Source organism: Amaranthus tricolor, chromosome 1, assembly GCF_026212465.1.
Source record: "Amaranthus tricolor cultivar Red isolate AtriRed21 chromosome 1, ASM2621246v1, whole genome shotgun sequence".
Classification (NCBI taxonomy): Eukaryota; Viridiplantae; Streptophyta; class Magnoliopsida; order Caryophyllales; family Amaranthaceae; genus Amaranthus; species Amaranthus tricolor.
In genome coordinates, this window is record NC_080047.1 from 44,563,805 (window position 1) to 44,590,488 (window position 26,684).

Sequence of the window (26,684 nt, forward strand, 5' to 3'; positions counted from 1 at the left end):
TAAGTGGTTGTCTTTTAATTCATGTCAATAGTATTCTTTTATGTTGGCTTGTTATTGTTGTTACTTATGAGTGAATATTGTCCTGAAATTTCGAGGAACTTTGGAACTTTTAATGCGAGAAGGATGGGACTTAAGTGGTATCAGAGCCAAGGCAAATGTTTCTTTCAGGCGTTTGTTTGGCTGAGCATGAATTTGGGATTAGGCTTTATTGAAATTGTATTTATACCGAGAGACGCTTACCGTCATGGCTCAAAGAAAATTTTGGAATATTATCTTGTTCCACGAATATGCTGTTTATTAGAAGCGAAACTCTCTTCAATTACTTAGCTGATGGAAGTTCGATCTCATTGCTTGATTACGTAATGTTATCTATGGTTCGGTATTTGGTAAACAATAGTTAGTGAGTCTTATTCATTGTTTTTTGGTTTAGACAATTAGTGAGTGATCTTTTCTCCTTTTTCAGTTAGTGTTAAAGGGAGATTGAAGAAAAGAATTAGTCCTTGAAAATAATTGGTTTTTATGTAACTACTTCAGTTATAAACAAGAACAGCCTATTTATCGGGGGATTTTGCCCTTGTTTTTCATCCCCAATCTTTAGCTGTAATGAAATGCGAGTGTTTGGATTTTTCAGACTATATATTAGACGAAGAAGGGTGTTTTCATATTACATAAAGCATCAACATGTCATCTATACGAAGTGCAATCCCTAAAAGGACGTATAAAGAGCGATCTCAACCGTGAGGCTTCTTAGTTTCTCTTTTTTAGCTTTGCTTCCGATCCTTCTTGCTTTTGAATTTTTGGGGTTCTTGCCAGGGCTTCAAGGAAAAAGTTCGGGTTTCTTGAAAATCACAAGGATTATGTCATCTGAGCAAGAGAATACCACAAAAAGGAGGAGACATTACAGGTATTTTTTTGTTACTAGTTACTTTACTTGGAGAACCTTATACAGTTTATTTTCTTTTTCATATTGGATTTTGTTCCTTAATTGGTTGATGATACACAACTGATCAACCATATTGAATTTTTCAGAGGCTCAAAGAGAAGGCAGCGAATCGGAACCCTGATGAATTTTATTTTGGCATGATCAGATCTAAAACTGTTAATGGAGTACATCGACCCGAGTAAGATATATGTTTTTTGTTGCTTATGTTCTTTTCTTTAGATTTGGATTGTTCCTTCATTTCATTATTTTGTTCTCTATAACCGTAGGAGCCAGGCAAACAATTATATGCCAGAAGAACTTTCGTTGATGAAGACACAAGGCATTGGATATGTGCTTCAGAAAATGGAAGTGAAAAGAAGGTAATTACTTCTAGCATATATTTTTCAATGTCCTGTAATATATCAAAAAAGAGACAACTTTTGGTTTTTCTGTTGTACATATCTTGATTCCATGTCCTTGTATTTACAGAAAGTTGAAAAGATTAAAGCTATGCTACACTCTTTAAATAATCAGCCCTCAAACAAACACATTTACTTCGCAGAAGACAGGTTTGTGCTTGAATTTTTGAGTTTAGGGGTAATGGCTTAGTGTGGACTCGTTTTCTCATTGTGTAGATTGTTAGAATTACTCTCTTTGCACTTCTGGTTCAATACCTCTCTTTTTATTTTCATTATGTCAATCTCCTGTCGAGATAACTGGGGTGCTTGTGAATTGAATTTCTTCTATACTTTTCCTTTATTTGGCAGAGATGAGGTAAATGAGATGCTAGTAAAATCCTCCAAGAATAAAGAGCATCATACATCAGGATCTGTACCAGTTGCTGTCAAGAGGTAAAGGTCCATTGTTTTCTCATTTTATTTAATACTTATGTTTCTTTTTAACCATTTTGATTTTCTCAGTTAGAATACTTTTCTGTCCATCTCCTTTTCGTACTCTAGTTTTCATTTGGCACAAATCAAAAGGACTGCAGGATTCAGCTATTTTACTATAGTCCATTATACTCCAAAATCAAAAAAATATAGATTTGTGGTTCCATTGAGAATATAGTTAAGGTTTTTGAGATTACCATGACCGTTATATAAATTGCGACGGTTGCAAAATATTTATCGTCCGCAAAGTGGTTTCGCAATCATTACCGCAACAGCGACCGCATCTGAGATTTTACATTGTGACAAGGAGAATTATGAAATGTAAAGAGAAAGAAAGAAAGAAAGTGATACATATTGTACTACAAATTGCGCATAATAGATTACAAGTTTAGACCGTAGCTACTTTTAGACTTCGCAAGTGTGTCCTATTTTGTGGAGAGCTAATGTATTGGAAGTGTAATGACTTTGCGTTGTTTATACCCAAATCAAAATCCTAGTTTGCAGTCATTTGGTTGTTTGAAAAGTAGGGTCTGATAGAATTTGTCTAAACTATCCTGCACTGGCCTTTGTGATATTACCATATACTAAATGCATTGCTGAGTAACCTCCTGAAGTGATTTTGACCAGAAAGATGATTGCTTCCTATAAGGAGCTCGAGGCAAGAATGAAAAGAGTAGAAGATTTGGGGAGAGTCCATGCAGAAATGGCCTTGCAGAAAGAATTACAGGTATTGATTTTGTAATGATTTGATGTTAAACTTAAGTCCCTGGAGGTTAATTAACAGAGTAGGTTTGCAGAATAATACGTGCATTTAATTTCCAAACCCCAAGTTTACTAAAGTATTAAAAAAAAGATTTGTTTCAGTCTATTAATACTTTACTGGCTGCACTATATAGTGTTTTTATGTAGTGTTTTTTTTGGGCGTTCACAAGACATGAGTTGTCCATTTCTTGTATAAAATACTTCTTGATGGAAGAAGTTTGTGAAACCATTCCTGAATTCCTTTGCTTTTGCCCCTCTTCCAAAACGTTCTCACATTACACAAGGTTCTATGCGTTTTAAGCCATACGTAGGATCGACATATTTGTGTCTGTTAGATTATAAAATTATCGCTGAAAAATTCAGAATAAGTTTCTGGGATGGGAAATATGTTTGGTTGCTCTTTTTAGTTCAGGAAATTGTTTCTTTGATAAAAATAAATGTTTGTATTGGTGCAGAAGACAAGTAGGAAACGCAAGCTAAGGGAAGATGAGATTATTTGCGCCGCCTCAAAACCAGTATACAAATGTCAAGAGGAACGTAAGCGATGAATAGACTTTGGAGTAATATTTATAGTTGATAATGTTATGGCAGAGAACAGTCGGGATGAAGAGTGACAATATTTTTTTTTCAAATCGATTGAAGAGTGAGTCGTATTGATGAGACGTACAATAGATTATTGGCGGTCTGAACTTCCTATAATAGTGTAAGTGGCATAGGCGATCCCTTATTCATTGTGTCCTGTATTTTGAGTAGTGATAAACATTTTTTGCACTCATTATATATGTAGTGCCGATTTAACAATCATTTTACAAATATTTGCTATCAAGAAATCAATAGAAAAAATTTTGTTGTTATAAGACTCGTGTACACTCAACCCTCTTACATTCTCTCTACACGGAAGTCAATTGACATTGAAGTAATGATATGTATTTAAATGTTACACTGGCCAGCAATTGCCATGAATACCTCAAAAAGCGCAAAGTTATTTGAATAGCTTAAATATTTTGTAAATGTCGTTAATAACCCCTACTAAACATTTCATTATTTGAATGTCATTAAGTAGTTGTCACCTAAAATAGCATTTAAAAGGATTAAATGTACGCAACATTATCTTAAGCAGATTAATAGAAATCCTATTTTATGCATATACCAACCAAAAGACTCAATTATTTTTATTGTATGATAATATATAAAAATGATGGATGATTCTACTTTTCGGTCATGGTTTCCATGAAGACTAGTAGGACCTGAGAAAACCTTTGCGCAAAGTAAAAGCAACACACCTACCAAATCACTGATCAGCGAATCTACTTATGATATCATGGAAACCATAATTTCTCCGAAAAAACAAGGCATGTGGGCCAGGATTTGGGCCATCAACACTACCCATTTACTGGCCCGACCCAATGATGGATGATTTCTCAAAACTAGGACATGAAGCAAAATTCAGCAAAATGCTTTCAAATACTTCTATAAGGATTAATTAAAGTATTAAAATTGGTAGAAATCTGCACTTTTTTCTCTTTTTTGCAATTTTTTGAAGACGAGTTCGGCACTTAAAATGTACATTGGGCAGGATACTCACATACAAATAAGAAAAAAAAAAAAACCTAGGAAAATCAGCAGCAGTTGCAGGCTAGGCGCAAGAAGACACTGATGGATTTACGGAGAAAAGGAGGAAAGGGGAAGGGAGGGTGATGAGAAGTTACAAAGACGAACCATCAGACATCAGAGATTCCGATGGTTCAGGAACACAGTTAGCTCGTAAACACTAAAAACTTCACACTTTTTTTCACAGCATAGCATTTGCATCGGACAGCTGCTCGTGAACAAATCCTAGAAAGGAGCTGAGTTTGTTCGTCTAAGCTGGAACTTGGGCTGTGGGGGGGGAACACTTGGCAAGGCCTTCTCTACCTCCTGTCAGAAAGGAGAAGGAATGATCAGACTAGAGATACGAATTTATTGGATGAATTACGACTACATTTCATAATCCCAATGCCATTAAATGGCTCTTAGGGCTTGGGGGTTCGGATGTACGCAACCTTACCCTTGTGCTAATAAAGAGGTTCTTTCCGAGTGATTCTTATAGCAAACATCATCAGCAACTTCACTTCACATAAATAACAAGTGCACATGCTTAGATAAGTAACATGTAAAAAGCCGATAGAACAGCAACTCAAGAGATAGCAACACTATGCCAATCAAATCTAGTCAAACATGGAGTGAAGTAACTGTAAAAAGCCGATAAGACAGCAGCACACTGAATAGCAACACTATACCTATCAAACCTTGTCAAATGAGGAGTGAAATAACATGTAACAAGCCAAGCTAAGCAGAAAAGATGTTAAACTTCCATCAAGAGACATTGTGAAGGAACGAGGAAGTGTTTATCAGCATATTCTACACTACAGCTCGGATACATCTCATCACATAACTTCCCGGTATTAATTTTCGTTCATAACCAAAACCAAACGAACACCAGCAGAAGCAAATTGAAAATGAGATTACGAGAAAAAGGGACCATAATAGGCTACAACAGTATGCTTTTATAGGAAAGCTGAACTACTTCAACTAAAGTTTACTTGAGTAGGCCTATCTATACACGTCGAATGTATGCAGGAGAGAAGGGCAAAACACCAAGACTCTAGCTTACAGCCGAACACCCCTGCAAAAGGTCGATTAAACTAATGTGATGCTGTCTTCTAAGCATCAAAACCAAAGACAACAATGGAGTAACACAAAGTTTGGGAGATCATGTGCAACAAATTTCCCTTATAATATCACTAGTTATGTAGTCAAACGAAAAGAAATTGGCATACCCTCATCCTTCGTAGCCTTTCATTCTCCTCTTCTAGCCGTGAAACTTTATTTTCCAATTCATGGGTATACGCCTGTCCATCACAAACACAACTTCATTATGAGGATTAGAAAACAGAAAAATGGAATTTTCAAATAGAACACAACACTAATATAACAAAATAAAATGTCAAGACATCGAATTCAGAGACATGCAAAAAAAGACACAAACAGGGATCCAAATTCAACCTGTTTCCTAGCTCGTGAACGTGCAGCAGATTCCCTGTTCTTGATCATCCGTTTCTGCCTCCTCTCAACTGTCTTCTCAACCACATCACCAGGAGCAAGCCTTTTCCGTCCAATTGCCTGCATATCTGACATTGTTCCCATCAAAGGGGTGGTCGAAACTGCCAACTGAGCATCAGCGAAAGCTGCATCCGAGAGTGCCCCGCCACTTATAGCAAGAGGCTGAGGAACATGATGTCCTGGCATAAATATTGTCATCATACTATGCTGTTGCTGCTGAGGAAGCACCTGGTATGGCATCCACTGACTTTGTTGAGGAACATTTGAGTGTCGTCCAGGATTCGGATCAATACTCCCCATGTTATTCTCACCAGTATTGCTGCTATCATTTCCGTTCCCATTCCCGTTCCCATTAACACCAACTGCATCAACAACAATCCCAGCTTGATTTAAGAACTCCTCCAATGTCATCTCACCCAATGTATTCTGTCTCTCAGGAATCTCTTCCTGACTACTCTTCTTAACCTGTTGAATCTCCCTCCAAACTTCATCAACCGTCTTTTTACTTAAATCCTGTGACAAATTAAAACTCGATTGTCGGTTAAGCGACGGTCCAGGGGCTCCTTGGTTGAGTTTTTCAACACCATTGCCAACATCACTACTTGCCCCAGCTTCCACTGTACCTACACTCCTAAGAAGTTCATCAAGATTCATACTACTAAAAGGTTTCCCCAAATTTCCCAACTGATTTTGAACCTCATCAAGGGTAAGGCTATACAAAGACCCTTGTCTAGATAAAGATGGAATCTTTATTACTGAAGAATCGCCTACACCACCCTGAGATCCCATTGTTTGTGTACCCATTCAAATCACACATCAGAAAAACTTAATACATGATATCTGCAAACATCAATATCTTTATTCACCCATAGCTTACAAAAACCCACAACCTCAGATTTCTCAATCTCAAAGATAAACCAAAATTTACTTGATGAACTATTTAAGGGCAATGCAAGAAAAAACCCTTTTTTTCTTCTCATAAAAACAGCAAGAATTACATCAAACAAGGGAGGAATCAACAAGATAAGTCCTTCCAACAACACATGCAAGCCAAATTAACTGCAACCCTGTACCAGAATCACTGATTAAGCCATGAATCAATGTGAAAAAGGCCAAAGTAATAGGGTTTTGAACAGGAGAAAAAAGCCCCATGAAAAACTATCTTTCATTGCTCACAACCCAGGAACCCACAAAAGAAAAAAAAGAAACCCAAATCAATTAACAAGTGGGTTGATACATAAATATAGAATCATAGTACTAGAGACTACTAATTAATTGATTAATCAAGAAAAAAAGCAATTAAATTAAGTCAAACAGAGAAGAAATAAGAGAGAGAAAGATACCCACCTGAAAAAATATAAAAATGGCTAGAAAATCCAACCAGAATCACAATCTGCCATTTGAAACCAAGTAATCATTAAATAGATTAAACCCATATGAGAAATAACTCATAAAAACAATGAGAAATACGATGCATTTTATATTTCTTACATCCAGAAGAAGAAGGTAGGAAAAAAAAAAAGGAAAAGGGTAAATTTTTAATCTGGGTAACTAATGAATTGTGAAAAAAGAACAAAAATAAATAAACCCAGATAAAAAATAAAACAAATTAATTCGAGACAAACCCAGAAAAAAACAAAAGGAGAATTTAGAGTCTGTGTGCGATTAAGAAAGTGTTGAAATGCTATGGAAGAAAGTAAAAAGACAAAGGGGGAAGATTGAGGAAAACGCCGCAGAATCAGATCTGACGTAAAAAAAATTAACAGAAAAAAAATAATGTATGATGATAGAAAATTGAAAAATACTAGTAATTTATAGGAGTATATTATATATGTAGTAAATATAAATAAAATAATAATGATTTTAAGTCAAATTTTGGGCTAAAATCAAGATTATGACATGGTTGTAAATTGTAATGCTGTTACTTAAATGAAGAATAATTAACATGGTTGAAATCAAATATTATTTTAAAGCACTATCTATTGATCAATATTAGTTTGTATTTTATTCCAAATATATAAGTCAAAATACAAAAAATAAAAATTATATTCTAAGTCGTTTCAATATAAATATTATTAGTATTTTGGTAAAAATTTTTTTATTAATATTAAATTTTTGAGAAATACTCTCTCCTATTCAGCTCAGGTGTTCCATTTCTTTTTATGGTCAAGTCACCTTAATTGTCCCATTTCTATTTTTGATATGCATTTTTGACTATTATACCCTTAATAGTTTATCCTATTTTCAATTATACCCTCCATTACCCATACTAATTTTCCCTCTCTTTTAATTAATCAACACACTTAAATCCTAATTAACATACCCACCCATTTAAACACTCCCTCCCTTTCTAAACCTAAAACCCTACCCATCCCCATTCCTCTTGCCGTTTTCGTATTGTACTCATTTAAGAACCCTAATTCTGGGTTGAAGCTTCACCTTCTTCCTAAAGTTCTTTCGTGTTGTTCTCTGATAACCCTAATTCTGGGTTGAAGCTTCACCTTCTTCCTTAATTTCTTTGGTGTTGTTCTTTGATAACTCTAATTCTGGGTTGAATTTTCACCGTCTTCCTTAATTTCTTTCGTGTTGTTCTCTGAAAACCCTAAATCTGGGTTGAAGCTTCACCGTCTTCCTTAATTTCTTTTGTGTTGTTCTCTGATAACCCTAGATCTGGGTTGAAGCTTCACCTTATTCCCTAATTTCTTTCGTGTTGTTCTCATGGCAAACTCCAGTTCGCCTTTTAAATCCCCCTGAAGAACCCTAACTCGACAATCAACTCACCCATGAAAAACCCTAACTCGCGTACTTCTTTACTTCTGAGAATCCCCAAATCTCCTTACAAATCGCCTTCTAAGATAGAGTTTAAGGGGTTCGATGATGGAAACCCTAGATCTGGACTGAAATCGTTTGAGGAAGAGTCTTTTGATTACTATGATGACTCAACTTCTGTTGAGATTGATCCTAAGTGGGGAAGAGAACTTAACTCTGAAGGTGAACCCATTTACACACCTGAGCCTGATATGTATCCTGATCGTGAATATTCTTCCATTGATGTTGTTTTTTCGAATACTGATTGTGAAGAAGAAGATTGGCTTGATAAGCTAGGTCCTTTCTCAAGTGAGTTTCTGTTCCTGTTGGTGCATGTTCATTTTGACTGATGATGATTTTTAATTTAAACGTTTTTGTACGTATTTTATTTCATTGCTCTGTGATCTGTAAGTGAGAGCATTTTTTAGCCACCATAAAATCGAACAAAGGGGGTTTGGATTGTTTTCCAACGTTTAATGCACAAAGATGTTCGATTTTCCACTCAATGATTTCAAAAAAAAAAAAAAAAAGTTTACCTGAGAGTACTAAAACAACCAATTTTTTCATTAATGTATATTTGAATACAAATGTTTCATTAAAAACAACATAAAATTTTTGTTGTTTGCATCTGAAACATCCCATATTAAAGATCCCAAAAATATGTCCAAAGTCAAAAGGAATTTACATTTGAAACATGTTGCGGTGTTGGTTAAGGTTGTGTTGGCTGCTGTTCTGTGCTGTTGTTGCTTTACTATGTGTCCCAAAAAATTTTGTTGGTTGCTGTTCTGTTGTTCATATGCTGATTTTTGTTACTCCTTTCTGAAATTCGTTGAGATTGGTTGTTGCTGTTTTCTGATAATTCTACATTCAAATCCCCTTAATCAATCCCCCCTGCATAGCCAATCAGTTCCACAAGCTGATTCATTTTTTCTGTACTTAGCTTTGTGAATAAATGTTGAAGTGAATCAACAACCAATTGTTTGTCAATACTCAGGTAATCTGGTAAAGTCCCTTCCCTTGCTGCCTTTGTTTTGTTCATGTGAGGAATGTGATAGTCAAACCCCCCTTGTCTTTTCATGACCTCTATCATACAAGCTTGTAAAGTGATGAATACAAACCTTAAACATTGTGGACTTAGATTCTGAAATGCATTATTCACAGCCCTAAGTAATTTTGTTACATTGTAAGCAGCTTTTTGATATTGCAAAGCTTGAATTGATCTAAAAAAACCTAGATCTAGCACGTTCATGTCAGGGGAATTTGGAGGTTGTTGCAGTAATTGTATATTAAATCCATCTTTCATTGCCTCTTCTAAAAATTCTCTGTCATTGTGTGCTATATGCGGTTTGGCATTGTCTTGTTGAATGTAAATATGCTTTGACAATCCTGCAGGCCATTTTGCTCTTATGGATGGCAGCACATTAGTGATAAGCATTGCTCTAATGTGCTCTTTTGTGATTGATTGTATTGGTTTTGTTTCCAACTCTCCCCTTTTCCTGTTCTTTGAGCTTCTTTTTGCTGGCTGTGTAATAAATGGCCAAATGCCTATCTTACCATCAAAAAAAACATCACCTTCAGTTGTAAATATTGGCTTTGTAACAGCACACATAAACATGATTTTTGGAATGAACCTTTTTGATTGACACTCTCTATGTGGTTCTACTTCACCCGGAGCTAGATAATAACTCTGTGTATATCGGGTTAGATAGAAGTGTTTTTCATCTATGTGAACAACGTTAGTGTATGGCTTAAACTTGAATGCATCATTTTGTTCATCATATTCACATTTAGATAATGCAAAGCTGAACCTATGTAACTTGTTGTTTTCATTCAAAGTCGGCTTGATTGCGTTTGTGTGCCTTCTTATGACTTTGTTCTTCTTCCACCTACCTACACACCGTTGTTTGTGACACGTCCATCTGCTTTGCTATTGAATGCTGAGTACCCTTGAATTCATATTTAATGGCCTTAAATTTTTCTTCATCGAATTTGATTTTGTTTGCTGCTTCTCTGCCCCCTCTCTTACTGTTGAGGTTAATCATTGTGGTGTTGTTTGTCATCTACTTCTTGACATCATTCCACAAACGTGTGATTGTTTTCCTACACACTTGAAACTCAATTGCAAGTGCATTGATTGTGCCTAGCACTGGTTTGCCCTTCTTATTTAATGCAGACAGCAGCTTCTGCATTATTTGTTCTCTTTGTTGTGTACTTAAGTTTTTTGTAGGAGCCATTGTTTTAGATGAATGTTTAATAAATGACCATTGTCATTGTCTATTTATGGTTTCTGTTTTTTCATGTAATGATTGAATTTTTTTTCTGTTTGACAATTCATTTTTGGCGCCTAATACCCATTAATCTCAATTTATGCCCCTCCTAGTTTGATTGCTGTATGCTTTGAAATTTTGGTTGAATTAATGGCGCCAGACACCAATATTCGTTTCTTGCATTGGCGACAGTTTCTGATTTCCTTTTGAATTCCTTACTTTTGGACATTTTAATTTGGGGTTTCAAATAAATTTGGGTAATGTGATGATTTTTTTCATTTTGAAAATTTGCTTGTTTATAATTTGGAGGCTATTTAAGAAATTATTAATGCGTATTTTTGGTAATTTGGAAAATCTAAAGTCAATGATCGCAAAAAAATTCGCAATCACATGATCAGTAACGACTACAACTACACCGAAGCTGTTGAAGAATTGAGAAGGCTATCTGAGATACCGTAACTGATGTATTTAATTTTCTTAGTACTCTTTAGAAATTTATGTAATTTCCAAAAATTATTGTAAAAGTAGGACTTAATTATGTAATTCTGGACTTAATTAGATGATCGATGTAATTTTGGCGTTGTACTGGAAAAAAAATTTCAAACTTTTGGTGCCAAAAAAATCAGCTTTTAAATTGGGCTAAAAAGTGCTTGAAATTGGTAGGAATCATTAATTCCTTAATCCTTACAATTAAAAACCCATAATACTACTCTTTCTCATACCCTTAGGGTCCCATTTGACTTTTCTTAAAATCCGTGAAAAGTCAAATGGGACACCTATCCTGAATAGGAGGGAGTATAATTTTTAACCATATGCAATTAGAAATACTAAGAATCAAAGTACTGTATCGACGAATTTGGAAAATTAAGTAGGACATTTTATTAGAATTGAAGAGAGTATATTTTAAATCAATAATTCAAAGTAATGGAGATAGTGATGAAGATGACATGCATCTAATAAAGTTGGAGATGATATATTTTATACTCTCTCCAATTCACTATTAATGTCTCATTTGTTTTATACATTCTATCCAATGCACTTATTTAATTCTTAATATCTCTAATTGTGCATAATTACTTGCATTAAGACAAATCAAACAAGATCCCACTTGACTATGTTTTAACTTATAAATTAATAATAAAATACAAATTAAGACTAAGAAATAAATAGTGTCCAAAAAGCAAAACAGACATTACTAATAAATTGAAGAGAATATTTTATAAAAATTAAAAATCAAAACTCACTTTAATTACTAGTAATTACCAACATTTAATTACTAGTCAAACATTCAATAAAAGAAGTCAATGAGGGTCAAAATGCAAGTAATACTCCCTATTGTGCATCAATTAAAATCACATGCTTGCTAGCCAATATATTTCATTATCTCCATTAATCCACACTTTATAACCAATATAAGTCTAGCAATATTAGTTTAGTAGTGTGCAATAAGTGCACACACAGACCAACTCACTGATATTAGCAACGTATGGATTTAAACTTATTGACATTATCACGAGTTAGCATTATGGTTGAAGGCATGTATTTTAGGGTTCAATTATCAACATTTGTAAAAAAAATTTAATTTTAAATTCTCCTTTATGTATAAAAATTAAAAAATTCTTTAGCCTTATCTGAATTTTTTTTCAAAAACTATATGTTATTTGTTATAAATAACTTAGGTAGTATTTCAATAAAAATGTTTTTATTAGATATCTTTTGACAAGAAAATTTTTTTAAAAGTAATTTTTAACGAAATTTGAGCTTTTTATAAAGTATTCCCTCTGACCTTTGTTCTCTATTGATGATACATAAGTAATGCTCATAAAAATTAAGAAAAATTAAATCTTTTATATGGTGAAAATATTATTTTATTGAATTTCAAAGTTAATGGAGAAAAGGTAAGAACTAAAAACATTATAAAAATATTAAAATAAAATTAGTGGAAAAATATGAAGACTATAATTATTAAAATAATTATTTAAATAAAGTTAAAAGTTAACACGTATGCACCATAAACGATGTAAAAATGTTAAAATGAACTTACAAATTAAAATTAATCACAAATTAAAACAATCGGTAAATAGTGCAATAAATTCAATATTACAAATAATTACCCTCTGTCATAACACGAATCCCGAAATGTGTGCATGAACGAAAAGGGCCTAATCATTCTTTGCTGCTGATAAATGTGAACCTTTTCCCATAATATTACCAAAGGAAAAATTATTTCCCTCTTTGCATGAAATGGGAAAGTATTTCCCACAATACCGTCCACGTAGGATAGGTTTCAAATTTTTTTTTTTTAATATAACCGCTACATCAATTAACGGTTTTGTTTAGGAGTTTGTACTAAACCGCTAGATGAAATGGCGGTTTTTTATTAATTTCGTTTTTTAAAAAAAAAAATTGAAGCTTGAATAAACCGCCACTTGAGATGGCGGTTTGAACCTGTACAAAACGTGACCAGTTTGTTGTTTTTCTCATTTGATTTCACTTCTTCCTTGCTTCTTTCTACCGCTGCTCTCTTAAAAAAAAAATTCTTCACTCTCAATTACTTCATATTTAAAATTCCTGTCATTCAACTAAACTAATCAACTACATTCTCATCTTCCCCTTCTCTATTTGTTCATTTTCATCCTCATTTAAGGTATGAATATAACCCTAATTTTTTAATTTGCAAATTATTTTTTTGTTCATTATTGTTGTCATTTGAAGTTACAAATACATTGATTGTTTATTACATTCTCTTGATTTCATGATTTAAGCTTACATTTTACACATTTGTAGTTGAATTTTATGATTTGGTTTGTATATATATAAAGTGTTTGATGAAATGCTTCAATGAAAGTTTATTACTTTGTAGGGTTAGTTTAATGGTTTTAGTATATATTCATGGTATTTTTAGCATTTATTTGAATTGAACCTTCTAATAATTGTAATAATACCTTAATATCACAAATTCTTGTATTCACATTTACACTTCCCTTACTCACAATCAACAATAAAGTGTATGTGAAATCACATGAAAAACATGCTTGTGTTTGCAGAATATGGATCATTATCCCGTTATAGTGTATTGGACTGGGAAAGTAAGTTATACTGGATCCGATGTTGTGTATAATGGAGGATTAAATACAGTGATGTTTATCCATCGTCAGAATACTAATTTTGAGGTGTTTCATAGCAAAATCTGTGATGTAATTGATTGTGATCGCAACTCTTTTATGTTAAAAATGGAGATGAAATATCCGGTGACTGGAAAAAATGTGTTAGTCCCGATTAAGAATGATGAAAGCATAAGTGCTCTTGCTTATGCAGCATCACAAGCCCCTGGAACAGCAATGGAGGTTTATGTTGAATTGGTTGCAAATTTGGATAATGCGAGGGAAGTCATGACTAATATGGAACTTCCAGAATCAGGTCCTAGTGTACGCCATGATACATTCACAGAAATGTTAAGTAACCTAAATTACGTTAATGAGCACTTGGATGATTTTACCTCTCCAACTCATTCATGTGGCATAGGTGGTGGTGTAATGAACTACGTCGGGCCACGAGATTTGGTGATTGCGTTGTCCACTTATTTGCTTTGACATCGTCGACCTACATCTCCCGAATCGTGTCATGCGTCAATTCGGTTTGGAGTAGGTTATTCCGCATGCCTGTGACACCCAACCTCAACTACATGCGATTGATCAGAGGACTGAGGACAAGAACTACGTCGTACGACATAGATCGCATGTAGATGCGTGGAATGACTGAGCATCTCGATTGGTTCGAGGAGATAACTACACCGGTCATAGCTCTGGTACGTACATGAATCGGTACAGGCGTATCTCCATATTACGTCTAACGAACACAACATTTGCGCAGCCAGGATCACCTTACCATCCGACATCTACGTTACTGGTACGTCTTCTTTTAACACGCATAACATACAGTAATACTTTTATGTGATTCTTTTAACAATATAATGTTAACATACAGGCTGAGCGCATCCGATCGGTGCTCATACAATGCAATGACACAATTCACGGGGCCGCATCGCCAGTTGATGTGGGGTATCGGCTGTGTTCTCAGACCCTTGGCTCCATTAACGCGTCATTGACCGATGCATTGAGTCAAGCAGGGTATGAGTACCTCATTCCGACTCCACCCATCATTGGCGAGGTAGATGACACATTCCACACTCCTTCTCCATGGAGTTCAGCCCACCGAGGTAGCTCTTCCGGAGGATCAAGTACTCGGTCCACAGGAGGTCGCGAGCGTTCATCTACTCGAGGTCGGTCTTCTAGATCCCCATCGACATTCGGTGCTATGTCGCCATTCGTTCCTCCAGCTTCCATGACCACTCCTCCTCCACATCCATTGCCTCCGCAAAGGATCATCACATATCAGCGTGCTAGTCAACGACGAGCTCCTGCTCTTAATGTCATTGCAGAGGTTGACGAGTATACACCATCATCATCCACCGGTGCGCACAACAAAGGGGCCCGGGATTATAGTTTAACAAACTTTGTATCAACTTATATGATTTGAACTTCTTGTATCACTTTCCATGATTGTAATATATCTTCGCATTATTTTCATAATTAATGTTTTCAAATCAAGCTGGTTCGTCGTTGATTATTATGAAATAGATGCTATTGAACTAGTTTAATGCAGGTTGCGCTAACTATATGGGAATTGAAAGAAACAAGCAAAACGTTGGACGAGCACAAAGCAAACCGCCACATGAGATGGCGGTTTACCAGGACAAAACCGCTAAATGAGATGGCGGTTTGCCCTAACCAAACCGCTACTTCATGTGGCGGTTTACTGGTTAATGCAAACCGCCATCTCATTTGGCAGTTTTGTCTGGAATATTTATAAAAAAAAAATTGCCACGTGGACGGTATTGTGGGAAATACTTTTCCATTTCATGCAAAGTGGGAAATATTTTTCATTTTTGCAATAATAAGGGAAAAGATTCGACAAATGTTGAGCAAAAAAGAAAGTGGGCCCACCAAGGTCCCTAGCATTTTCTTATTGAACTGCTCTCTTTAAAAAGAAGCCCAATATATCAACCCAAACGGATTAACTACTCTTATAACAAACTGTCTCAGTGAGATGACGTCAAAATAAAGAGTTTAAATGTTAATAATTGTATTAATTAGGCTATTCAACCCATTTATAGAGAACATCTTAGTCGGTCTCACACAAGAATTTGTGCAGAAGAATCTTCGTGTACACAAAATTTTAAATGAGATAGTCTGATGGTGAGATAATCTATATTATGATGAAACATATACATTTAATGTGTTAAAGTGATTACTTAAAATTTTAAAGCGATCAATTAAAAAAATAAACTAATTATACGGATAGAGATCAAATACCACTTTCAAAAAAGGTTTTAGTTATGATTCCCTAGTATTAGCACATTCATATGCTATCGCAAACTCATAGGAATAAATTTTCAATGTTATGAGATGCTCTCTCATTTGAAGCACCCAATTTAAATTCAAGATTAGGTGAAACAAAAAAAATGGAAAAACAATTCAAAATAGAAGGGATAGCAATTCAATTTTTTAGTGAATGTGGCTAGAGGTATCCATGTAGGAGTAATGAACAAATATCAAATCTAATATTTCAAGTAATATTAAACTCAATTTTTACGCATATTTTGAAAATGTGATTTTAATTTTTATATGTGTTATTTCAGATTGAATCATAATCTCAAAAAACTCTAAAATCAAAAATAAAATCAATTAAGGAATCAAATTAATATCGCACTTTTTGTTTGTAAAAAAAAGTCGAAAACCCTTGTCAACTTTTCTTATTGCCACATCGATAAAACAAATTAAATGATGAGTAGACTTGTTACTAAGAATAAGAGGGTGAGAAATTACATGTTAGATTCAATGAAACTAACCTATGTTGACTTGTTGGAAGATAAGGTTTGGGACATATCAAATCACGTTGATCCATGAGTGAAAATTTTGCTTTCATTATCCTATGAAACTCTTCAATCAACTCCCGCTAATTAAGATTTGGTTATTCATTTATCTCTTAACATTTGTCCCATTTAACTAACAACAACTCCCATATAAAATGGTTGAACGAAATAATAGTATAATATTAAATCATTAATATAAATTTATAAATCATTTATGAATCACAACCACATAGTTTAACTCATTTATTATTCATGATTGTAAAGTTTAATTTTTACAAATTACAACCACAATACATCAAAAAACACAACTATAGTGACCATATTAACAAAATTCAACGATGGAATTTAATGATCATTAGCTCGACTTGATTATCTTTGGACCTACTCACAAACTTAATACCATCTTATTGAAACTTATTTAAAGATAACAAACTTTTTGGACCCAATGTGACCTACTCCAAACTATGACTTTACTTATGATCCAACTCACAATCAATTTAGACCAATTTTAATTTTTATTTGGAACCATTTTAGACCAATATTAATTTATAGTCTTAGAAAATTTGAGATTAAAACCCATTTTGATTTTAGACTCATCAAGAGTCGAGACCTATAGGGTTGTGTCCATGTCCAAAATATGTCCAAAATTTTCAGACCCCATAAGTGCAAGTCTAGATCTGCACAAAGTTCTGCATTTCTGTTCAGACCCGACGCATGGCTATCCCTTATGGCTACACTTGCTGGCGTCACAGGCATGTAGTTGCAAGAACAGCCATCTGGTTGATCCTCCACCTTCAACAAAATGAAGGGACGAGAACTCTTCAAGAATGCACATATAACCTTTCAGAAAAACAAAGTATATCACTAACAAATGGTTTAAGCAGCACAATACACATTCAATCCATAAACTTGCGCACAATCCGCACTACAACAATATACTATCATACACAGCAACCAAAGACCAAGACAATGTGATGCAAATCTAGTGTGTGGCTTGAGTCCACCCTCAAATGCTTCCAAAGAGCATTATGAACCGACAACCAACAACAACCGTCAATCCACCTTGGCTACAGAGAACAGCAAAAATCTATTTTCTCGAAGTTTCTATGACACTGGACAGCCACGGATTATGACCTGAAACTTGACATTACTTACTAACTGGATTGCAAGTATATCCACCGAGGATGTTTTGGTAAACAGAATTCTACAGCAAACATGTCTAAAACTCGTCAGTCAACAGATAAGAAGCATGCATAACAAGTAGCAGTTTACCAACAAGGTTTCATCACAAATTCACATGTAATTACGTACAAAAATGCGTTTGCATTCAGCCACACAAATAGCAGGGTCACTAGTACGAGGCCAGACAACAAATGGATTAGTGGACTGTGCAGCCAAGATCGCACCTCGGAAGGCACTTTTCAGTTTTGCACCTTGATTTCCCTTCTGCTCATAAGTAAAAATCAAAACCGTACTATGAGCTAGAAAAACAAAGTGACTAGTAAATAGTACAGATAACTAAAGCACTCGAAAAGCTTGTACTAATGAAAGCTCATATAGAGAGCACTCAATAACTAATTTAAGGGAAAATGCTGCTATTTTCAACAGAACTCAGTTCTTATTGTCGTACTTCTGTTATGTTGTAGTAACACCATTTCTCCTGAATGTGTGGGCTTTTCGCAACTTAACAAAAGTCCATATGTAAGTCATTTTGCGACAACTGAGTAAATGCGTAAACTACAGGGTTAATGCGAACCAAAAAGTGAAATGCGAACCAAAAGGAAGGCTTTCCCATGTAGTCCACAATTTACTCGCTTCGGTATATGAGATCATTTTGTAGCATAAATACATCCACACCACATTGCAACAAGCCAACATCTGAGTAAACCGAAGGGTTTAATCTTCATCAGCTAATTAGTACGAAAGGTTATATAGGGCCTGTTTCTAAGACTAACAACTGATGTGAAACTAAAGTGAATAGAATAGGGCCTGTTTCTAAGACTAACAACCGATGTGAAACTAAAGTGAATAGAACTGAACTGCAACTAAAAGAGAAAAACACTATTCCCATCTAGTCACAACAGACTTACAAAGTTACAAGTTACAACTCTAACAGAGAAAAGCACTAATTAGTCTTTCTCTCTCTCAAGTCTCAAGTAATGCATTAGATTTAGAAAAGAGAGGAAATGTATGTTAACTTCAGGCAAACCTTCTAATAGCATCAACATATCATCACCCCGACTCAAAAATTGTCTTAAAGAACACCTATCTAACTTCTAAAAGATATCAAATGGCTATATCACCATACCGCCTTAAATAATGCTCCAACAAGAGGGGCAGAGATAAAAGGATTGTGGTTTCAGCAAAAATAAAAAACAAAGGTGACCACTAAAGTAATTTCGTGTTTTCCTGAATACATTATTAAAAAGAAGTAAACTAATATTATAACTGTCTACAAGAGAGGAAGCTGTAAAGAATTTCAGCAGCACAGTAAAAAGGAAAACTATAAAATGGTATGCTGCTAAATAGGTGTAATGGAGTACAAAAGCATCAGTATGCTGTATGAGTACACCAGCCATTCAAAACTTGGACTATAAAAGATCAGTAGACTTGGAAGAAGCCAAGGCTCACAGCATAATGCCCACAACGGTTATGCACTCCAAACAAATGGAACAAAACATGAAAACAATCATTAACATGTATTAAGAAAGCACAACATAGCAAATGACAGAGGGTGCTTAGATCTGAGCCACGCATTTTCTACTAGGCTAAAAGAACTGGTGGTCAGAGTCACAGACTGAGTTTTTAATGGAAAGAAAGGACAGAATAGGGAAGAGAAGAAAGTATAACAAGAAAATTAAAGCTTCAAAAAGTTTGGATCAAGAAATACACTCAAAATTTATACTTAAAATCACATAGATAATCTTCAAAATTGTTTTGACGGATTTTTGATCTCAAAAGAATATAGCATTATAAAAACTCATAATAAAAGGGAAAATAAAAACCAACCACAGTTTAAATAGCAATCTGCACCATATGCCTGCACTCAATACAAGACAAGTGACAAGGTTCAATGAGATGGAGACTAAATAATTTGTGAAGACAAGCAAAAGTCAGAAAGATCCAAAAAACTAATTAGCACTTGTAAAACAATAGTTAATACGAAGATAAAGATAAAAATAGCATCCTTAGTAAAACATCCAGGATCGTTTAAAAGTATCACAAACATCAGAAATAGTAAAAAGTACTAAGTTTCATCCCTCCAGCTTTAAAGACAGCATAATCCTCAAAATATTACATTGTTTGAAAAGAAGCACAACGTAAATAGAAAAAAAGAAATTAAAAATTGCAATACTATTTGATAGTTTAAAGACAAGTCTTTCTGGAGGAAAAACAAAAACTTGTTAGTAAATATCTTATAAAGATCTTGTTTGCCTCCTCAAACTTGGGAAGAATCACCACGCGAGTACTAAAACACTGATACAGCTACTAGTGATCTGCACAATGAATAGATAAAACATAAAAAACTCCCAGCGTAGAAATGCTTGCAGTAGATGGAAATTCAAATTATTGGGCAATCAAAATTTACGGTTTTAAAATAACTTCCAAATAATGCACAAACCTTAGTTTATTAAGTAAAACTAAAATTCTGAAAGACAGATACCTCAAAACAGGGTTTACTTCGACATGACATTTTGCTCAAGGATGCAATAATTTAGAAGAAACAAATACCAAAATTAGAATGTTTGAATTGTCAGTGTTCAAATTTTACAAGAAAATCAAAATTTTTAGAATAATAAGGGGAATAATACCACAGTAAGCATTTTAACGAGTTAAAAGTCTAAGAAGCAAATGCAAATGCTGCTTCAGAGGCGCACGTACAGTTTGAGTAGACTAATCATAATACATAAACTACCACATAAGACAAACATAAGACAAAATCACGGTAAATTATCACCAAATAACACAGATTGAAATCTTAAAAATACCAAATTAAGTTTTTGTGATACCTTCACCCGCAGGACACCATAAACCACACATATCCACGGGGCAGAACAATCATTAACATACTAGAGAAAAAACTAAATGCAGCTAGGAAACATCAAAATCAGATGACATGAATAATGAAACAACCAACATCACATCACCTTTAGTAATCACAATAAGTTGAAGTATACAATAAATGTGTGCCTCACAATGAAATTATACCAATTATCATGAACTACAGCCACTACAATTAAGTTATTCAAGCTTACAAGTAAAATTAGAATTAATACACCACTTAGTCTACTGGTCATGGATAATTTAATCTCCAAATTCATCATTAAGACTAAAAGATGCTGGAAACATCAAACTCAAAATACTTACTGGGTCAAGCTCAAAATAGGACCCAGAAAGCCAAAACTACACCTATACAACCCTCAAAACAATGGCCTAATAAATTGAACACTAACAGAAGTAGTTAGCGATCAATTGGCTACCTGAGTGTTTAATTCACCCTAAAGATTGAGAGAAAATCCCAATAAACTATGAAATCACAATCAAGATAAAGACAACAAAATAGTCATAGGTCAGCTTATCGAAGTTATACCTTCCTGCCAAAGACACACTCAATGACCACCATAAGGTGCAGCACCGCTCAGATGTCCATGCTGTGACCTCCCAGTTGCACCTTGCCCCATCTGCTGATTCGGATACGCACTCTGTAACCCACCTTGAGTCCCATAGCCTCCTAAAACTGTAGGATTCATCCCAACATTCTGCCCTCCATACGCACCATGACCCGCACCTCCAGGACCCGGATTAATTCCACCTCCAAGTGTACCTAACAAGTTATTCAACCCCAACCCCGCTCCTTGGCTGGCAAGGAGCGCAGTCAACGCTTGTCCCAAAGCCGGATTCAACCCTGGGGCACCCGCAGTTGCCACAGCCCCTTGATTAAATCCAACACCACCAACACTCTGGCCCATTAATCCAGCTCCAGTAGCAGGACCACCACCAATTGGCCCGGAAAAATTCGGATTATCCACTCTCCTTCCATAATGCTGCCCTCTACCTTGACCCATTTGCTGTTTCCCATGCTTCGGCCCATCTACAGCCTTCTGACAGTGTAAAACATGTCCATCAAAAGTCTTATGAGGCTCCTCCAATGCCTTCTTTGCACTTTCAACACTCTTATAAACAAACAAACAAAACCCTTTCGGCTTCCCAGTTTGCTTATCTAACCCTAATGGTCCTTCCTCAATCTCTCCAAATTTTCCAAAATAAGCAGTCAATTTCTGAGGATCAATGTCCGCACTTACATTACTCACATATATCTTCCTCTGAGTATACTCAGAAACAGGAACCTCAGGTTTCACCACCCCAATCGAAGTTGACGACGTTGATACCGGCCCTACAGCAGCCAATTGACAAGAAGTCATTCTCCCCCCAATCTTCTTCTGTGGATTCTGCAGAGCTTTTCGGGCTCCTAACCTCGACTTGAAAAGTATAAAGCCGTACCCCTTTGACTTCCCCGATATCTTATCAGTCACAGTTTTACAATCTTCAATCTCACCGTACTGAGAAAAAGCTGTTCGAAGCGAATCCGCCGTTGAATCCCAACCTAATCCATGAACAAAGATCTTGCGATGAACAGTATCTTCGTCAGCGACTTTGCGTATACGTGAAGCAACATCCGGATGCGATTCTGCTGCTTCGCGAAGTATCATAACAAGCTGGTCCTTCGTAAATGGTTCTAGAAGCTTCGAGATCGGTTCATCGTCTGCCTCTTCTTCTTCCTCTTCCTCTTCTTCCTCTTCTTCATCCACCTCTTCCTCTTCGAATTCCTCTTCTTCTTCCTCTTCTACCTCGACTTCAGTTGACTGATTTTCTTGCTCTTGTTCTTGCTGTTCTTGTTGTAAGTCCTGCGGTTCTTTGACATCTTCTTCTAACGTTTTCTGAACCTTTTTCTTCTGTGTGGAGGTTGTTGTTTCTGCGGCTTTAGGGGTAGTAAGTTTTCGCTTCTTAGCCATTCAAAAGGATTGAAGATTTAGGGTTTACGGAAGAGATTTAGGGATTTAGGGTTTCGAATGAAATTGAACTGCGAATGAGTGGTTGAGGAAAGAGACTCGGGGATTTAGGGTTTCAGAGGAAAAAAGTGTAAAGTCTGGATTTTTTGGGGACAGTAAGCGATGTAGCACGTTGGGCTTTTTTTGTACTGCCGGGTAAGATTAACGTTAATACTTATTTTTAATATTTTAAATATCTACTTATATCATTTTTAATGTCTATTTGCAATATTTTAAAAAATATGTAATGGGTTAGCCCAATTAAAAATGTTCTCTCAAAGAGATCGTCTCTCACAAGAAATAGTGTTTTCACAAAGATAAATTATGGTGCGAGATAATATCTTTTTAGGCCGATCTATTATCATTTTTCTAAAAAAAATATATAGTTTAACTACACGCCTACTCGATAGGATTTTAGGAAATTTCAAGTAGGCATTTAAGATACGTCAAATAGGGGTTCGCAGTTTGTCACATAGGTGTTTTTAGCATATTGAAGTTATCAAGTAGGTGTTTTTAATTGTTTGATTCTTGTTAATCTCAAACACCTACATGGTATACCTTAAAACACCTATTTGACATACCTCAAACAACTACTTAACATACCTCAAATACCTACTTTACATACTCAAGCCCATACTTAATATTGATGCAGGCGGGGCGGGTCTAATAGGAGGCCTGCCCCATCCCCGCTCCATCGGGGAGGGGATGGGTCCCGGTTTGATGGGTCATGGGGCGGGTACGGGTGTAAAATTCATACCCACCGCGGGGATGGGGATGGGGATGGGGATGGGTTTTAGGTGATACCCGCCCCATCCCCGCCCCGCCCCGCCCCGCCCCGCCTCAAGATACCCGCCTCAAAATATTTTTAAGTCTTTTGCTAGTTTCCGTTTTCCTCCCGTTTTGTAAATGCGATATCTTCTTCGTCCAGACTCGCATTTGTCTTCATAAAAATGGTTAAAAGAGTTCAAAGTTGTTAATGATGAGTCGATTGGTATTTTAACTAGTTATTGATATTTATGTAATAATGTTATTAATTTTATAAAATGATTGAATATAAATATGTGGCACAGATGGGTATTAAGCGGGGATTTGAGGGGTAGTGGGGCGGGGAAAATGGATATTACACGGGGATGGATACCCAGATGGGTGGTGGGGCGAGGATGGTTATAAATACAATCCCATCGAGGTGGGGACGGAGAAAAAAATTATACCCGCCGCGGGGATGGGGATGGGGATTGCATTAACAGATGGGGATGGGGATGGTAATTCCAATACCCGCCCCGCCCCGCCCTGTTTGCATCCCTACTTAATATACCCTCAAACACCTACTTGATAAGTGATAGGGGGTCACATTTTTCTAAGGATGAGCTCAATAACCTTTTGATAAAATATAATGTGAACCACAAAGTTGGAGCTACTTACCACCCCCAGACACAAGGGCAAGTAGAAGTGGCGAACTGGGAGATAAAAGGGGATTTTAGAGAAGGTGGTAGGCCCAAATAAAAAAGAATAGGCTCTGAAACTGGATGATGCATTGTGGGCTTACCGAACTTCTAACAAAACCCCGATTGGAACCACTCCATTCCTCCTTATTTATGGAAAGTCGTGCAACCTACCGGTAGACCTAGAGCACAAGGCTTGGTGGGCGTTAACAAAGCTAAACTTGGGTCTAGAAGCGATCAAGAAGAAACGGCTCCCTCAGCTCCGAGAGCTTTAAGAGTTGAGGTTGGATGCATTTCAGAGTGCTAAGCTCTACAAGGAGAGAGCTAAGAAGTGGCACGATCAAAGAATCATGAATAGAAACTTCAAAGTAGGAGAGAAGGTCCTATTGTTTAATTCAATAGCAAAACTATTTCCTGGAAAGCTTGTGTCCAGATTATCAAGACTATTTGAAGTTGTTGAAGTAACTCCTTTTGGCGCAGTGAGACTAAGAGTGAAACGAGGTGACTTTCTTGTGAATGCGCAAAGGATTAAGCACTATTTTGAGGAGAAGGTTGAGAGTGTTGGTATTTTTATGCAGTTTGGTTGTATGATGTGGGGCGTGAGATCTCGTGAATTCCGAATTCAAAGGGCGTCAAGCTAGTGACATTAAAAACGCACTCTAGGGAGGCAACCTAATTTTTCGGTACATTTTAATTTCTGTTTGCATATATTCTAGTTTAGAAATTTGCATTTGTTTTAGATTAAAGTATTTGCATTCGTTGGAATTTGTGCTCCTTCCTTTCAAGTCCAAAACAATAAGGAGAGTGTTGGGTCTGACTTGGGGGAGGAAGAATTTCAACATTTTCTGTGCTTAGGATGAATGTTTTTGCATATTTTGTTAAATCATTGTCTTACTTTATTTTTCCTTGTGCGTGCCCCAAATTTCTCAAAAACAAATCCCTTAATATCAAAATTTACTTTGTTTATTGATTTTTAAAAAAAAAATTCAAAAACAAGATAGACTTGTTCTTGTTCCTTGAGATGTATGTAAGTTTTGAAAACCTTTGTTTTGACCATTTGTTAATTAGATGTGCATAATTTTATGGTAAGTCTTTGGTTTCCCTTTCCAAGTTGTTGATTGAATAAGTGGCTCATTTGTAGATGATGTTCCTTAAGGTTGGTGTAGTACATTGGTTTGTGGCACCGCCTTAGAGTGTGGGCAAACAAATTTAAACCTTGCAAGAATGATTGAACCCCTGCCACCACCACATGGTAAGGAATCGAAACTTCATTTTGATCTCCATCCATGGACAATTGATGTTGATTGAATGTATTGAACTCTTGTGAAGTATGATTTATGCTAGTAATGCGTAGCCCATAAGTTAACTTTATTAGGATTCTTGTTCAACATAAATTGGAAGTTATAAGCATATAACAGAAAGTTAGTAGTATGGTCGAGTTTTACGTCTAGAAAAGCCAAATCTCTTTAACCATATTAATTACTAGGGGTGAACACGGTCCGGTTTGGTCTGCTCTGATACTAAAATCAACCAAACCAAAAATTTGGGTTTGAAAATTTTCCAGACCGGACAAAACCGTTTAAATCACCAAACCGGGTCAGACCAAACCGTTTTACAACGATCTCGTCTGGTTTGGTCTACGATTTTTTATTTTTATATTTTTATCCAAATTAATACATGTATGTAACACCCTGAGATTTTCCTGATGTCATTAATTAATATTTTAATAATTTTTGGGTATTTTATAATTATATTAAATTAATTTTTAAGTAGTTTTAATAAATACCTTTCATATACGAATTTAAATATTAACATATATTTATATAAAAAATACAATTACAATTCTATAAAGGGGTTCAAATCAAAATAATTATTTTATTTAAAATGTGTGAGCATATAAAGGTGAGTTTCTTAGTTGGGCCTCGCAAGAAAATAAACCTAGGTAAATAAATAAATAAATAAGTGTACAAATAATATAAAAGGATGGGTTAAGGTCGTGAGTACTCCTTCCCTTACTCACAAAGAATCACGCCATCACTCCCTTCCTTCTCTTCTCTCTTTCTCCCTCCTCCCTCCTCCCTCACTGTGAGCAAGAGCAGCTGGCAGCCACCGGCACAGCTGCGCCTCTTCTCCTCCTCCACAAGCAGCAGCCGACTCCTCCCCGTCCTCCATAGGATTTCTTTAAGGAGTCAGAAATTCAGGGGTGTTACAATGTATTTATGCAAATATTTCACACCTATGATCTATAAATATAATAATTTGTAATTAGTTGTTAACATCAACATCATTCACGTATATATTACTATATAAAAATAACTATATTTTGAAATATCTAGGTAGCAACTTAATTTTTTAAATAAAAAATTATGATTTTCGACCATAGTACGGTTTGCGGTCCGGTTTGGTCTGGAAAATAAATTTAATTTGAAAAAAAATCGGACCAGACCATTTAAACCATAAACCAGATGAAATACAAAAATTTGGTTTTGGTCCGGTTTGGTTTACG

The 26,684-nt window shown here is 35.6% G+C and overlaps 3 protein-coding genes and 1 pseudogene across 9 annotated transcripts; 1 reads left to right on the plus strand and 3 right to left on the minus strand.

Moving 5' to 3' along the window:
- The first annotated feature begins 681 nt into the window (after positions 1-681).
- On the plus strand, positions 682-1,491 carry LOC130823685 (probable U3 small nucleolar RNA-associated protein 11; annotated as a pseudogene).
- A 2,581-nt stretch (positions 1,492-4,072) lies between these two features.
- LOC130823654 (ABSCISIC ACID-INSENSITIVE 5-like protein 2) lies at positions 4,073-7,456 on the minus strand. Of its 6 annotated transcripts, none has more exons than XM_057688397.1 (5): positions 7,024-7,436; positions 5,620-6,743; positions 5,394-5,465; positions 4,622-4,679; positions 4,073-4,491 (listed from the first exon to the last, which is right to left on the minus strand). In XM_057688397.1, the coding sequence occupies exons 2-4, from the start codon at positions 6,478-6,480 to the stop codon at positions 4,629-4,631; spliced, it is 984 nt and encodes a 327-aa protein (XP_057544380.1). In that variant the 5' UTR covers positions 6,481-6,743; positions 7,024-7,436; the 3' UTR covers positions 4,073-4,491; positions 4,622-4,628. The 6 variants fall into 6 exon arrangements, 5 of the variants coding, with proteins under 5 accessions (XP_057544380.1, XP_057544371.1, XP_057544354.1 ...); XM_057688388.1 differs by lacking the exon at positions 4,622-4,679 and having other exon boundaries at positions 7,024-7,069; positions 7,168-7,434; XR_009046612.1 differs by having other exon boundaries at positions 4,472-4,491; positions 4,622-4,684; positions 7,024-7,435.
- Positions 7,457-9,361: 1,905 nt separating this feature from the next.
- On the minus strand, positions 9,362-10,544 carry LOC130811308 (uncharacterized). Its single transcript, XM_057677564.1, has 2 exons — positions 10,383-10,544; positions 9,362-10,033 (listed from the first exon to the last, which is right to left on the minus strand). The coding sequence occupies exons 1-2, from the start codon at positions 10,542-10,544 to the stop codon at positions 9,362-9,364; spliced, it is 834 nt and encodes a 277-aa protein (XP_057533547.1).
- A 6,372-nt stretch (positions 10,545-16,916) lies between these two features.
- LOC130819246 (UBP1-associated protein 2A) lies at positions 16,917-23,033 on the minus strand. 2 transcript variants are annotated; one of them, XM_057685307.1, is made up of 2 exons: positions 21,278-23,033; positions 16,917-17,526 (listed from the first exon to the last, which is right to left on the minus strand). In XM_057685307.1, exon 1 carries the CDS (start codon positions 22,698-22,700, stop codon positions 21,297-21,299), a length of 1,404 nt encoding a protein of 467 aa, XP_057541290.1. In that variant the 5' UTR covers positions 22,701-23,033; the 3' UTR covers positions 16,917-17,526; positions 21,278-21,296. The 2 variants fall into 2 exon arrangements, with proteins under 2 accessions (XP_057541290.1, XP_057541289.1); XM_057685306.1 differs by having other exon boundaries at positions 16,917-20,183.
- Positions 23,034-26,684: the final 3,651 nt, after the last annotated feature.